The sequence below is a fragment of the Sus scrofa genome, chromosome 16, assembly GCF_000003025.6.
Source record: "Sus scrofa isolate TJ Tabasco breed Duroc chromosome 16, Sscrofa11.1, whole genome shotgun sequence".
Lineage (NCBI taxonomy): Eukaryota > Metazoa > Chordata > Mammalia > Artiodactyla > Suidae > Sus > Sus scrofa.
This window is the reverse complement of record NC_010458.4, coordinates 63,226,649-63,243,146: the sequence shown is the minus strand read 5'-3', so window position 1 is coordinate 63,243,146 and position 16,498 is coordinate 63,226,649. Positions and strand designations below refer to the sequence as shown.

The 16,498-nt window shown below is 46.8% G+C and overlaps 1 protein-coding gene across 1 annotated transcript in view; it reads right to left on the bottom strand.

Annotated features, from left to right (window-relative positions):
* Positions 1-16,207, bottom strand: part of CCNJL (cyclin J like) — a 63,357-nt gene extending 47,150 nt beyond the window's left edge. Inside the window, exons 1-2 of the mRNA XM_003359830.5 lie at positions 15,321-16,207; positions 14,815-14,929 (exon numbers count right to left, since the gene is read on the bottom strand). Of these exons, the coding sequence (XP_003359878.3) occupies positions 14,815-14,877 (63 nt within the window). The 5' untranslated portion in view covers positions 14,878-14,929; positions 15,321-16,207. The remainder of the gene's footprint in view (positions 1-14,814; positions 14,930-15,320) is intronic.

The following is a 16,498-nucleotide window of genomic DNA, read 5'->3' as shown; positions in this document are numbered from 1 at the left end:
TCAGGTTCAGTCCCTGAACTGGGACCTTCCACATGCCTCAAGCACAGCTAAGCAACAAAAAACCAAACCACCCGATTAGAAAAGGCAGGGAGTTCCTGCTGTGGCGCAGCGGAAACGAATCCGACTAGGAACCATGAGGTTGTGGGTTTGATCCCTGGCCTCGCTCAGTGGGTTAAGGATCTGGCGTTGCCATAAGCTGTGGTGTAGGTGGCAGACACGGCTCAGATCTGGCGTTGCTGTGGCTGTGGCTCCGATTAGACCCCTTGCCTGGGAACCTCCACATGCCGCAGAGGTGGCCCTAAAAAAAAAAAAACAAAAAAACACAAAAAACAGGGAGCACAAATAACAAATGCTGGTGAGGACAGAGAGAAAGGGAAACCTCCTACACTGCTGGTAGGAATGAAATTTGGTGCAGCCACTGTAGAAAACAATGTGGAGATTTCTCGAAAAACTAAAAATAGAACTACTGTATGACCCAGAAATTCCACTTTGGGTGTATGTACATCTGAAAAAAATAGAAACACTAATTCGAAAAGATACACACACCCCAATGTTCACAGCAGCATTATTTACAATTGCCAGGATATGGAAGCAACCTAACGTCCTTCAACAGATGAACGTATAAAGATGTGGGGTGTGTGTACATGTACATACACACACACACACACACACACACACACACACACATATATAATAAAATACTTCTTAACCGTAAAACAAAAATGGAATTTTGCCGTTTGTAGCAACATGGACGGACTTGACGGCATTATGCTAAGTGAAATAAGTCAGACAGAAAGACAAATATTGTATGATATCACTTATTTGTGGAATCTAAAAAATACAACTAGTGAATGTAGCAAAAAGAAGCAGACTCACAGACATAAGTAGTGGTTACCAGAGGGAGGGGAAGGGGCAAAATAGGAGGAGGGGAGTAAAAAAAAGCATTATTATGGGATTATATGAAGTCTTATCTGTGAAACTTTTGCAAATTGTGAAGGACTATAGAATTTAAAGAAGCTTTCATCCAATTTAAAACAATGTAATGCACGGACTTTATATGGATAGTGATTTGAACAAACCAACTATAGGGTTCTCATCATGGCTTAGCCGTTAGTGAACCTGACTAGTACCCATGAGAACAAGGACTCGCTCAGTGGATTAAGGATCTTGTGCTGCCGTGAGCTGTGGTGTAGATCACAGATACACCTCAGATCCCGCGTTGCAGTGTCTGCAGCTCTGATTCAAACCCTAGCCTGGGAACTTCCAGATGCTGCAGGTGCAGCCCTAAATAGACAAAAAACAAAAAAAACCCAAAGCAAGTATAAAAACCATTTCTGAGACAGCTGTGAGAACTGAGTACAGACTGAGCAATAGAAGGCTATTTTTTAAATTTATTTTTAGGGCTGCAGGGATCAAACACATATCCTTATGGATGCTAGTCGGGGTCTGTATGGCTGAGCCACAACAGGAGTTTTGCAATAATGGCATATTTGCTACATTTTGTTTCTTTGTTTGTTTTTGTTTTTTTGCTATTTCTTTGGGCCGCTCCTGCGGCATATGGAGGTTCCCAGACTAGGGGTCCAATCGGAGCTGTAGCCACCTGCCTACACCAGAGCCACAGCAACGTGGGATCTGAGCCGCGTCTGCAACCTACACCACAGCTCAGGGCAACGCCGGATCCTTAACCCACTGAGCAAGGGCAGGGACCGAACCCGCAACCTCATGGTTCCTAGTCGGATTCGTTAACCACTGCGCCACAACGGGAACTCCTGTTTGTTTGTTTGTTTTTAAAGGCCTTCATCTGTTAGTAGATATTGATGGGAGAAATGACACACTGACTGGAGAACAGGTGAAACAGGTACTGAACCTGGGTGGGAAGTACATGTGTATCTTTACTTCTGTGTATCTTTTAAAATTTCTACATAAAAGTTAAGGAAGAAATAGTGGTTCATACCAAAAAGTCAAAGTTCTCAGTGGCCTTGATTTTTTTTTTAACAGTGACCAGAGAAGCCAACTGTTATTACACACACAGTGATCTACTTCGTCACATCGAATGACTCCTCCTATTTTAGTGTAAGGATGAACCACAGGGAAACCAATTGCCCTTCAACACGCATTTAGGTTTTCTCCAACCTCTCCTCACAGTAACCGAGTCTATCCAATTCCTCATGCTTCTTTCTGTTCTTATGATCCTTCCCACCCCTCCTTGTCACCCCAATCCACCTCTCAGGTCAGGGGATGACCATTTCTGGACTAAGTAAGCAGCTGGTGCTGCCAGCATGGATGTCCCCATGACGAAGAATGTCCGGGCTCGGTACCACTGCTCCAGTGACCTGCAAGGGAGCCAGTGCCTCGGGACAAGTCAAATTTGGCCTCGGGTTTCGGTTTCCAAGCAACCGCCACTGGAGTGTAGAGGGAAGCAGACACTAGAGTGATGGGGATAAGAGGGAACTTGAGGGCTGAAGGTCAGCAGCTCTCACCCAGCCTGACACAGGTCGCAGGCTGGTTCCCTGCTGCAGATGGGCCTCTCCAGATCCTGGCAAGTATTCAGAGTTCTCCACCTCTTCTTTTCTATCCTTTAGTGCTTTTCCCATTCCGGGGTCCTGATCCTTTCGAATACAGCCAGGAGACATCATTTTGAGCTACTGAAAGGGCATGGTCTCTTTTATTAAAAAAAAAAATGGGGGGGACTGCAACCAAGGCATGGAAATTCCAGGACCAGGGATCAAACCCACAACATAGCAGGGACCAGAGCCACAGCAATGACAATGCCAAATCTTCAACCCACTAAACCACCAGGGAACTCTGGACATGAACTTTTTTCAAAGGCTAATATCCAAGGTTTGCAAAGTTATTGGGAACCAAACACCCTCCCTCATCACTGGTACAAGTGCAAGCTGGTGTGACATTTGGGAAATTTTTTTTTTTTTTTTGCTTTTTAGGGCCACATATGCGGCATATCCAGATTCCCAGGCTAGGGGTCAAATTGGAGCTACAGCAGCCAGCCTACGCCACAGCCACAGCAACTCGGGATCCGAGATGCGTCTGCGACCTACACCATACTTCACGGCAAGGCCAGATCCCCAACCCACTGAGCAAGGCTAGCGATCAAACCCATATCATCATGGATACTAGTCAGATTTGTTTCCACTGCACCACAACAGAAACTCTAACATTTGGGGATTTTTTTCAGCTGGTGAAACTCAGTTAAAATCACACCCGGCAACCAAAAATTCCATTTTAGGAATTTACTCTCATGACCACACTTGCAGATAGAAGATAGGATCTCCATTGCAGTGTGGTGTAAAATCAAATGCAACAGGAAAAAACGATTCAACTACCATCAGGAGAGGAATAAACGAACAAATTATGTATATACATAGAGGGGAATATTACTCGGCAATAAAAAAAGAAATAAACTCCTAAGAGAGGAGTTTCGGTTGTGGCTCAGTGGTAACGAACCAGATTAGTATCCATGAGGTCTTAGGTTCAATCCCTGGTCCTGCTCAATGGTTAAGGATCTGGTGTTGCTGTGGCTGTGGTGTAGGCTGGCAGCTGCATCTCTGAGTTGACCCCTAGCCTGGGAACTTCCATATGCCAAGAGTGCAGCCCTAAAAAGACAAACAAACAAACAAACACCTCTCAATAGATTCAACAGAGGTAAATCTCAAATTCTCCATTTTTATGACACTCTAAAACAGGCAAACTAATCCACACAGACAATAAGCAGATGAATGATTGCCTAGGGCTGGGAGCACAATGGGTGAGTGACTGAGAAAAGATACCTGGGAACTTTCTAGGTTGATGGAAGTGTTCATGTCTTACCATGGTAGTAGTTACATGAGTGTACACATCTGCCAAAACTTACTGTACACTTGAGGTTTATACACACTTAAGATCTGTACATTATACTATATATAAATTACACTTCAATTTTTTTAAAAACAAAGCTGCTCCATCTATATATCCTACAAAGAAATGAGTTAATCATGATGTTACCACACAATAAAACCTTATGAAGATATCATACAAGAACAGTTGACAACCCAGAGAGTTACATAGTATATACAGTTAAGAAAAAAATTGTGGGAGTTCCCATTGTGGCACAGCAGAAATGGATTCAATTAGTATCCATGAGGATTCGGGTTCGATCCCTAGCCTCACTCAGTAGATCAGGGATCTAAAGATGCTGTGAGCGGTGGTACAGGTCGCAGATGCAGCTCAGATCCCATGTTGCTGTGGCTGTGGTATAGGCTGGCGGCTCCAATTTGACCCCTAGCCTGGGAACTTCCATAAGCTGCAAGTGCGGCCTTAAAAAAAGAAAAAGAAAAAAATTGTTATGGAACTATAATATACTAGGATGAATAACATAAATATACTTTATGTAAAATAAAGTGTATATGTTTGGATTAAAAAAACAATGAGGAGTTCCCGTCGTGGCGCAGTGGTTAACGAATCCGACTAGGAACCATGAGGTTGCGGGTTCAGTCCCTGCCCTTCCTCAGTGGGTTAACGATCCAGCGTTGCCATGAGCTGTGGTGTAGGTTGCAGACGTGGCTCGGATCCCACGTTGCTGTGGCTCTGGTGTAGGCAGGTGGCTACAGCTCCGATTGGACCCCTAGTCTGGGAACCTCCATATGCCGCTAGAGCGGCCCAAGAAATAGCAAAAAAAAAAAAACAAAAAAACAACGAAAAAAGAAATGTTCCATGCATTCATCCAACACAAATATATTATATTGAGTATTTAATCTATATCTTTGTTGTTACAGTGTGCAGAAAAGACCCCTGGAAAAAAATCCCTTCTGGTTATGGAGCTTCTGTTTGGCTGTTTCATTAAAAAAATGTAAATTACTTAAATATAAACATTAAAAAAAATCAAATGGTGCAGGGAAGTGTGTAAATTCCACTACTACCTGGGTGAGAACACACACACTTCGTTTGTTTACGCACAGAATAATCTGGAAGGATTTATGAGAGATACTGGGATCAGTGGTACCTTTTAGGCCAGGAAACTAGAGGAAGAGGGGCAGAGGTGGAAGGAAGCCTCTTCACCATCCACCCTTTCCTGCAGCTTGGGGTTTCCTCTTTTTAAACCATGTTCTTACATATCTATTCTAAATAAACACAATCAATTATTCCTAATTTTTGCTAAAGTCCAATAATCAGGAATTGGATAGAGAAGAATGACACATCTGAAGTTCTCTGTCATGGCACAGTGGAAATGAATCCAACTAGGAACCAAGAGGTTGCAGGTTCAATCCCTGGCCTTGCTCAGTGAGTTAAGGCAGCTGTAGCTCCGATTAGACCCCTAGCCTGGGAACCTCCATGTACTGCATGTGCAGCTCTAGAAAGCAAAAAAAAAAAAAAAAAGTATGACACATAAATCAGAGTATGATATACTGTGAAATTAACAGTGTTTTGAAAAAAGATAATTTTCCATTTTTATGGGGAAAAAAATTCCAAAGTAAAAATGTATTGTGATGACACACATACAAAACTACAGAAGAACCTTCATTAAAAGGTCAAGAGATTACTTCCACAGGGTGGGACAGTGGGAAGAATTTTACTTCCTTCTGTTTGCTTGTATTTAGTTTTGCAGTTTCCTAAACAAACAGAAACCCCATTCTGTGTGTGTAATAACTTTATAAAAAAAAAACGAAAAGAGAGAAAATAGCAGACCAACAATGTCCCCTCTTTCTGCCAGATCCTCTCAGAGAATTGCTGGCTGCCCTCTCTTTACCCAAGGGGCTGTGTGGTTTAGGAAGACAAAGAACGCAGGGCCAACAGTCCCTCTCTCATCTAGGGGGCACAGGCTTTCCCAGCCAACCGAGGTTCCGCCAAGACCCGCCCCCCCCCCCCCCACACACACACAAGCCAGACGCCAGGGAGACTGGGGGAGGACACCCATACCCATTTTCTCCCAGGACATCGTGGAGGCTGGGGACAGTCTCTCTCCCAATTTACAGATGAAAGGAAGGCTACAAGCTAAGTCTGCTTCTTCCCAGATAAGGTGCACAGAGACCAAATCTTAGCTGAGTGCTGAAGGCACACCGAGCACTTCTGCATTCTAAGACATATTCTATATTCTAAAACACCAAGTGCAGATTCAGTTTTGCCCCCAGCTTCCTACAGAATACAGGTGAGGCAGTGGAGTCAGGGAGCCTCCAAGCTACCTGCCACATTCAATGACAGCTCGTCCAGCCTCTGAGGCCCATTGTCCATCCTCTGCATACACCTCAGGGGCAGGCCAGACCATTTCTGCAGGATGCACGCGGGGAAACTCCTGCTCACACCAAAAGCCTCACCTTATCTCCAGGAAGGGGCCCTGCGGGCCAGCTGCTTAGGGTCTCACTTGAAGACCACCACCCTAAGGCAGCCCCATCAGGAGGTACAGGCTTGTCAATACCAGCACTGGTTTTGAAAGTGACACACTCCTAGAACTAAGCTGGGCAGACACAGGGCCGTTCCTGGGCAGTCCCAAGAAAATTTTCTTGTGGGTAGATCTGGGTGTGCCTCATGATTTGAGAAAAACTGCCCGCCTAAGAGTGCAGAAACCCAAATGGAGGGGAAGGGAATAGAAAAACCACTTAGGGGATGACCTAGCCAAATGGCTAAGCATGGACCTGGGTCACCACCTTCTATAAGGAGACAGATGTTCAGCCTTACAGTGGGGGAAATCAAGGAATTTAAGGGGAGGAGTGAGAAGAGAGAATAGTGGTGTTGGAAAAGGGAAATAAAAGGATATACAATCTTCAGGGGTCACTAGAAAATGGTACTCTTTTTTTAGGATGCCTGCAGCATATGGAAGTTCCCAGGCTAGGGGTCAAATCAGAGCTACAGCTGCCGGTCTACACCACAGTCATGGCAATGCTGGATCTGAGCCGAATCTTCAATCTACACCACAGCTCACAGCACCGCCAGATCCTTAACCCACTGAACCAGGCCAGGGATCGAACCCTCGTCCTTATGAGTCCTAGTCGGGTTCATTAACTGCTGAGCCACAAAGAGAACTTCTGAAAGTGGAACCGTTTTAACCAGGTAAAGGACAAAGCTGGGATGGGATTCAGCCACATCTGGCTGTCAGAGTTCAGGAGAGAGAGGATGGCCCCCCAGGGAGGCATCTTTCCCTTTCCCTGGCCAGGCCAGGGGAAACAGCAACAGCCCACCTCGTCCACCACCAAGGTAGGCAACAGCAGAGGTCGTATCACTTCAAGGTGAGAAGCACCATGCACAAGTGACACACTAGGACCCACCAGGAAGTCAGCCCTTCCCAGTGCCCAGAACAAGGCAGAGCCCAAGGCTGCCGGCTGCTCAGGGTGGTTTAGGGAGATGCCAGCTCTTGAGGACCATCTAACACAAACTAAAACACAGAGCCTGCAGTGTCCCAAGAGGGTAAAGCCTTGATTGTTCACAGCCTTGTACTTCCATTCTTTGCTAAAATGGATGTTTTTTTCCTAAGCAAACTTATGTTCAGCCTTTGAAACAATTAGGAATTTGATCTCAAGACCGTTACTGACACCCTCTGAGTCCTGTAGTTTCCCATTTACAAAACAGGGTCAATCCCAGCTCTGAGGCAGCAGATACGAAGTGTAAGTGAGATAATACACAGGGGCGTGCCTGGCACACTGCCTGAAACACAGGAAGTGCTCAATTAACAGCAGCCCTAACATTATCTTCACCAAAGGTCATTTGTTTAGTGTTTTAGAAGGTCTTTGTGTAAATTCAGTCACAAATCAGTAAAAATGTCCTTTATCAGTCCACTGTTCAAAAAACATGGTCTCAGAGTTCTTGCTGTGGTGCAACGAGCAATTGATCTGGCTTGTCTCTGCGGAGGTGCCAGTTCCACCCCTAGGTCGGTGCAGTGGGTTAAGGATCCAGCGATCCTGCAGCATGGTGTAGGTCACAGCTCCAGCTCAGATTTGATCCCTGGTCCGGCAATGTCCATATGCTGCAGGGGTGGCCGAAAAGGAAAAAAAGAAAAAAAACAAAAACAAAAAAACAAACATGGTCTCAAACAGCGAGACCTTTAAGTATGTGAGGAAGCCAGCTTCAGAAAGCAGGAAAAACACATTCGGTGGCTTCTTGCTCTGCAGATCTCGAATCTGGGGTGGTGGAGACCCCTATGTGACTCCAATGCTGGGAGAAGGCGAACACTCTACGGAAGAGGAGGGAGCCTCTGGCACATGTGCTCCCGGAAGCCCCAGGCAATAAGGCTACCAGGTCACACCAAGCAGGGCTTGTCAACGGGAAGTAGAGGTCAGGAAGGGGGTACTTTTTCCCCAAGTACCCCCCCAAATCCCTATATTTAGAGTTTTCCATAGGCTTTCCAAGAAGCCTCCTATCACAGTGATGAGGGTCCTTAAACATTTCCTTTGTTTACTAACATAAGCACTTCCTCCTAACTGGAGTGTAGATTATGCATAAAATGAACATAAATCAAAAGGAGACCAGAGCAAGTTCCATCTATTGTGCTGCTCATTAGAAGATAAAATTCAGGAAGGAAAAACAGAACCTCCCAGCAGAGGTCTGGGAAGCATGATCTAGATTTCTCTTATCTGGGCTCAACTTGCAGCTCTTTTCCTAAGATCCCGAGGCTGCACTTTGGTCCAGACCAGTAAATCTGCCCTTGTGGGGAATTCTTTTTCTAGCCCTTCCCTTTCCTCTCCTCCCTGCACATTATCCAAGGAAAGAATGAGACTAAGTCTGTAGGAGGCTGGAGGTAGCCTCCACCTGATCCTGTGCCTGGCACCCCAGACAACACCATGGTCACTCACACAGACTGCCCCAGCTGGGCCAGGCGGCATCCCTTGGGACATGCCAAAGCTGGACAGAGGGTCCCTGGAAAGCATTCCTATAAAACCACTTGATGCGCTCTAGGAAAGTCCATCTGAGTCCGTCCTTCCCTTCTGTGCTCCCCCAGGGGCTGTGCCTGCAGCAGGTGAGGCAGTGGACACCCCTTACCTCCCTCCACACCACACACCGGCCTGGGAAGAAAGTGGAGACAGCAGGCACACCTCACGCCTGCAAGGAGCTCACAGTCTGCTGAGTAGGACAAGTTAATACCCAGGTGAAGGACCAAGACAGAAGCATGAGGTTGGGGCCTGCACACATGGGGTAGGGGAGAGAGGCCTGACAGACAAGAAAGTTGGCCCCCAAGTTGAGAGCTGTCCTGTGTCCTAATTTCATCATGTGCACGCAGGACCTGCTAAATTAAACTGGGGTGGATGAATCTTTCGGCAAAAAAAAACAAAACAAAACAAAAAACAAAAGGAGTACCCGTTGTGGTTCAGGGGTAACGAACCTGACTAGTATCTGTGAGGATGCAGGCTCGATCCCTGGCCTCACTTAGTGGGTTAAGGATCCAGTACTGCCATGAGCTGTGGTGTAGGTCACAGACAAGGCTCGGAAATGGCATTGCTGCAGCTGTAGTGTAAGCTGGCAGCTGCAGCTCCGACTCAACCCCTAGCCTGGGAACTTCCATATGCTGCAGGTACAGCCTAAAAAGCAAAAAAAAAAAAACAAAAAACAAACAAACAAAAACCCGAAAACACCAGAAAAAATAAAAGCTGTACACTCCTGGAGGCATATTCCTGGTTACTAGAAAAACATCACCAACAGCTTCCTTGTTACCATCAGTCTGCTCCTCCCCTCACAGTCAGTAAAGAAGTTCAAGGGCACAGGTATGACAGTTAAGAATCCTGATGCCCCGTCTGGCTGGCATTCCCAGTCCCAGCAGGAAGTAGCTGAATGAGGGGGGGCTCTGGGTCTGCTCCAGCAGAAGCAGTAGGGGCCAGGCAGGGGGTAGAATGATCAAAGGAGTAATTTAAGGCTGAGCACAGAACAAAGGTGGTGTGCAGAGGAAGGAGAGGCAGCCATCTCTCCATAGCGATTTGGGCAGGAAGAGGGTTCCACTCTCCCCCTCATCAGTCAGCAAGCCTTAACTGGGCTGGTTAGATCTTGCTGATGGGGTCTGGCTTCTGTGTCCTAGCCCTCAGCAGGTATGTGACTTACGGCCCACTTCTGCCTTTCCCAGCCTCACCTCTATTACCACCCAATGGTCCAGTGAGCCAATGCTGCCTTTCTTATGAGGATTACCTGTCACGCTTGTGAACTCCTCGGAGGGTTGCTCACAAACCCCAAGCTTTACCTTGACCATGCACTACACAAAAGGGGCTATCGGCCTCACATGGAGCATTCATTAGGTGGAAGAGCATGGCACCTGTCATGTACCTGTCATGGGCCTCACAAGGGTCTCAGGTGCTCTCAATGAATCCTAATGTTCCCAGAAAACATTTCCCCCAGTTTACAGAAGAGGAAATTAAAGAAGATTCCCTCTTCTCATCATTCTGCAGAGGAGGCTCTGTACTGGACACTGTGGCCTGGCGCTGAACAAGACAAACACAGGCCTGTTCATCTGCAGCATACATTCTCGTGGGGGCGGGGGGGGGAGGACGACAATGAGCAAACAAAAAATAATCTCAGATACTGTAAATGTTATAAAGAAAACAAAACAGGATAATCTGATAGAGTGACAGAGAAGCAGATTCCAGACAGAGGGAACACTCCGTGCAAAGGCCTTGAGGCATGAATGAGCTCGACTTATTCAAGGAAGAGAAAGGAGGTCGGAGTCGGATGGAATAGGAGACAAGGGAGGAAAGCAGGCTGGGCTGGACTGTGTCAGGTATTACAGGTGGTCCTAGGACTGGGGACTCTAAGTACAACGGGATGACAGTGGAGTTTTGAGCACAGAAATAACACAATTTAAGTTCTGGTTGTTTGAGAAGCACGGACAATGGGAGCCAGGTCTAAAAAGATTAAATAAGCCACTCAGGGAAGTTTCCATTGTGGCTCAGCAGTAACAAGCCCGACTAGTATCCATGAGGATACATGATCAAACGATCCCTGGCCCTGCTCAGTGGGTTAAGGATCAGGCAATGCCATAAGCTGTGGTGTAGGTCACAGACACAGCTCGGATCTGGCGCTGCTGTGGCTGTTGCATAGGCTGGCAGCTACAACTCTGACGCGACCCCAAATCAGGGAACTTCCATATGCTGCAGGTGTGGCTCTAAAAGGCATAAATAAATAAATAAATAAGCAAGCAAGCAGCTCAGGTTTCACCACCATTGCTAGCTTGCATTCAACACCAAGGTTTGTTTCCCCAATGTCACATCTTATACACTGTAATATCATGCTATATTAGAATCTCATATCTGACAAAGTGGGACTCCCACTATCTCCATCCTTCCTGCCTCCCTTCTTGCACCAGTCAAGGAAGGATAACTGCTCCTGGTTCTATGAGAACAATTCAGCAGCATATTTGGAAATACACTTTGTAGTCATCTGGCCACATTCAACAAAGAGTATGACATAATCACCAAAGGAACCCAGTATGGAGAAAAGGGAATCCTCCTACGCTGTCGGTGGGAATGTAAACTGGTACAACAATTATGCAAAACAGTATAGCGTTTCCTTAAAAAACTAAAAATAAGAAGAGTTGCCCATATGATTCTGCAGTTCCACTCCTGATCATGTATCTGGAGAAAACTCTTAATTCGAAAAGATACTTGCACCCCAATGTTCACAGCAGCACTATTTACAATAGTTAAGACATGGAAACAACCTACATATCCATGGACAGATGAATGAATAAAGAGGTGGTACACAGATACAATGGAATATTACTCATCCATAAAAAAGAACAAAATAATGTCATCTGGGAGTTCCTGTTGTGGCTCAGTAGTAAGGAATCCAACTGATAACCATGAGGATGCAGATTCCATCCTTGGCCTTGCTCAGTGGGTTAAGGATCTGGTGTTGGCATAAGCTATGTTGCAGGTCACACACGCAGCTCTGATTCCAAGTTGCTGTGGCTGTGGCTGGCAGCTGTAGCTCCAATTCAACCCCTAGCCCAGGAATTTCCATATGCTGCAGGTGCGGCACTGAAAAAAAAAAAAAAAAAAAAAAAGGCCATTTGCAGCAACTTGGATGTACCTAAAGATCATCATACAAAGTGAAGTGAAAGAGAAAGACAAATATCATATCACTTATATGTGGAATCTAAAATATGACACGAATGAACTTATTTACAAGACAGAAACAGACTCAGACCTAGAAAATTAACATGGTTATCAAAGGGGAATGGGAATGGGGAGGGATAAATTATAAATTTGGGATTAGCGGATACAAGCTACTATATATAAAATAAACAACAAAGTCCTACTGTATAGCACAGAGGAACTCTATTCAATATCCTGTAATAAACAATAATATAAAACAAAATGAAAAAGAGTATATATATATATATATATATATATATATATCACTGAATTACTTTGCTGTACACCAGAAACTAACACACTGGGGAGTTCCCGTCGTGGTGCAGCAGAAACAAATCTGACTAGGAACCACGAGGACACAGGTTCAATCCCTGGCCTCACTCAGTGGGTTAACCATCCGGCATTGCCGTGAGCTGTGGTGTAGCTCACAGATGAGGTTCAGATCTGGTGTTGCTGTGGCTCTGGCGTAGGCCAGCGGCTTCAGCTCCAATTAGACCCCTAGCCTGGGAACCTCCATATGCCATGGGTGTGGCCCTAAAAAGACAAAAAGACACACACACAAAAAAAGAAAGAAACTAACACACTGTAAATCAACTACGCTTTGATAATAATAATAATAATAATAAAAATCTAGGATTTACCCTAATAAGACCAGCTGCAAGGCACAGGTGACCTCAAGCATCACCTTCTGAATTTTCTATCTCTAACCTGTAAAACCTGGACACACCTGTCCTCCCTGAAGATAGGCAGTCCAGTGGTGAACTAATACGGCATTACGGCATGGGGGAGGCACAATTAATGGGGAAATGCCCGCCCTGCTCCTGTGAGTGGCTGGGAGGGGAGATGAGAACATTCTTGCTTGGACACAAATAGTTGAGGATTCTCAGATAACTGAGCTGATGGAGTTTATACTGCTCTCACAAATCCTTCTTGCTAGAAAAGAGCCAATGAGGTCAAAGCCATTCCTCCCCAGCTATAAGCAGAACTGTTGACAACCATTCAAGCCTACGATAAACAACGAAGCCCAGTTTCCATGGCAGGCCTCACTTTCATTCAGCCACTATCTCCAGAAAAGGACCAAGACCTTACGGCCTAGTCCACCATCCCAATACCTCTGCTTTTTAAAATGAACCATCAAGACTGGATTTCTTCTCCAGACACTTAGAATGTGCTGTACCTTGGGCCCTTCTATTCTGGAGATAAGACAGACCAAAAGAAGTAGAGTAAAGCCACAGTCAGCACAAGCAAAGCAAGAGAGAGACAGACCAGTAGAAACAGATAAATAAAAAGAAAAAATAACTGATTTGAGTGGAAGACAGAGACCCCCTCATGATGAAAAATCCCTGAATAGCTGGTAACTTTTTCTTTGGCTGCACCCAGCACATGTGGAAGTTCCTGGGCTAGGGATAGAACCCCTGCCACAGGAGCAACCTTAGCTGCTGCAGTGACATTACCAGATCCATAACCTGCTGTGCCAGGGAACTCTAGCTGGTGACTTTTTAAGCAGAACTCCACAGACACCAGGCACAAAGGCATTGGATGTGAGACCTGTTTATGTAGGGACCCAGGTAATCCACTAAGAAGACTTCTCCCTCACTCTACTGGGTTGCAGCGTGTCGCCCCCAAATTCTGCCCAGCACCTCAGAATGTGGCCTTATTTAGAAATAGGGTCTTTTCAGATGTAATTAGTTAAATTAAAGATGAGGTCATTCTGGATTAAAGTAGCCCCTATTCCAATGACTGATGTCCTTATAAGGAAAGAAAATAGAGACACAGACAGACATACAGATAGAACACCATGTGACAACAGAGTCAGAGATGGGAGTGTTGCATCTCCGGGCCCAGGAATGACAAGGAACACCAAGGAGTAGCATGGCCCTGCCAATACCTTACCTCCAGAAGTGTAAAAAGACGTATATTTGTTGTTTAAGTCCTCAGGGTTGTGTTACTTTGTCCCAGCAGCAGTGGGAAACCAATATACACCTCTATTCACATCAGTTCCCCCAAACCACCCTTCCCAGTCTCAACCCAGGGGCAGGCTGTGACTCTAATCCACCTGGACTCTTCCACCTTCCCAGAGCCCATCAGCGTTTCTCCATTTGAGGTGAGGGGAGAGCAAAGATCACATTTCAGCTGCCCCCACCTTCTGCCACCAGAGGCAAACAGGCAGGGGAGTGTTTATTCTCTCCACACGTTCTTCTAGTTTTGTAGCTTTTTTAGATTGGTGTTTCTTAAATCTTGTTCAGTCCCATCCTAGAGATATTTGGAGTGGTGGAATAACTATGTATGCTTTATACTATCACTCACCTAATCATTTTTTATATCAAGTCACTACTTTAAATTATTTTGAAAGGAACTGCTACATCGTTACAATATACAGAAAATCAGCACCATCCTATGCAGAACTTGCTAGACGTATGTTTTTAAAGTGCACATTAAAATAAGTACACAATAATTATTTTTAAAAGTCCATTCATGTGCCATTTAAAATAATCTCAGGTGACAACACTATGGGATATATCACCTTAAGGAGTACAGTTTAGCTGTCTAAGAACTCTGGGCTCCTAAGCAGAAAAATCAATGTAAACTCTCCTATCTCGTGTCTCACCCTCCGCCTGCACGACTGTGGCCGCAGGAGGAAAGAAAGGCACTGGGAGCTCCTAGTTTCCACTCCGGGGGACTTGAGGACACAGAGTCGAGAGGGAAAGGGACTTTAAATATCTAGTCCTGCGAGTGACAAGAGCGGGGAGGGACTTACCTTCTCGCGCAGAGTGCAGTGGACGTCCGAGGCGACGCGTCCTTCCCACCACGGCTCATCCATCACCGCTTCAGCAGCGCAGCGGTCTGAGGCTACCAGGCTTTCAGGGCGCACCCTGTGTGGACACGGGCAACTTAAGAGGCGGCAACACGCCCCCGGACTCTGACCCCCGGCATCCCTATCCTCGCAGTTCCCTGCCGGGGGTTTGGCTGGGCGCCCCCTCCTGCCCTGCTCAGCAGAGCTGGCGGTCGCCTCCCGTCCCGGGAAGGTTGCGGTGCCCCGTCCCCTCTGCTCGCGGAACCTGGGGCGACCTGGAGCTGTGCAACAACTTGCAGGATTTTTATCTTCCCTTCTGCAAAAGTTGCAGAGAAAGTTGCCGACCCCGCTAGCTCTCCTGAAGCTGGGGCTCCGGCAGCGGCCACCAGCTCGCCGTCCCCAACTCCTCCCCCGCCGCCCAGTCTTTGTCCTGCTCCCACATCCTGCCCTCGAGCCGGGGCGCAACTCACGCATCTCTCTCCGGGCGTGGGGTCTGCGGGCACCGGGCCCCTATCAGGATCGAGCCGGCGGTACCCGCGGATGCCTGCACGCGGTTGAGCCCTTGCTCTGGGCGTTCCACGATCTCGACTGCCGCCTCCGCAGCCCGGCTCGACCCCGCCGCCTCGCCCTGCGTGCGCTCGAGTCCCGCCGCGGCTCGCAGCCTCCCGGCCGCCGGGGGCCTCCCTCCGTCGCTGGGGGAATTGGGGGCCGGGCCTCGCGCATGCGCCGCCGGCCCCCGCACCTCGCGGGGCTGGGGGTTGGGAATTGCAGTCTTTCTTTCGCCGGCGCTGGCTGCGTTTCCTGTCAGCTCTCCTTCCCTGTCTCTGTGGAAAGCTTCCTCTCACCTTGGTTGAGACTCCCAGGGTCTCCTGGGCACCCCGCGGGGCTGACGCGGGAGCGCTGGGTCCGCGGCTCCACCGGCGCGCGCCACTCGTGAAAGGCGCGGGCAGGATGCCCCTAGAAAGTTCTCTGGCGCGCGTGCATCGCTCTGGCCATCCTTATCTCGGTTCCACCTGTTTTTTCTTTTACTTTTTTTTTTTGTAACCTGCTCTGCAGTGGGTGGTGGATTTCCAAACGGGCAATTCCCACGAAAGCTTTAGAAAATCTGCTCTTCATTATCCTCGAGTCCCTGTTTCCAAAGGAGGTTCATATCGGTATCAGGAAATCAACGGATAGTTTTTGTGCTCCCGCAAAGTGTAAGCTCTACACCTTACATTGGAAGAAAACCAGTCTTTTTGGAGGGTCCGGTAGATGGAAAGCTTTGTTTTTTTAATTCAGTTGATTGTTTTCGGAAAGGCACTCCCTTGAGTCAGCTCCTCTGGTGGCACAGCTTCGGATTGTCCCCTTGGCAGATTTTTTTTTTTTTTTTTTTTTTGGTAATACTTTGGGAGATTCACAGCCTTGTTTCAAATCCAGCTACCAACTGGGTGATGTTTTTCAAGTTCCCAAGACTCTCTAAGCTTGGGAACCTCACGTGTGAAATGGGAATAAAAATTGCAGCAACCTGCTGGAGATATTGTCATTAAGACATTTGTGTAAAGGGATAATGGCCATGCCAAGTATAAAACAAACACTCAATAAACCAGCTGCTTTCTGACTGGTTTCCTGAAAGCAAACACTTAACTTGGAAAAAAATTTTAAAGTCAGC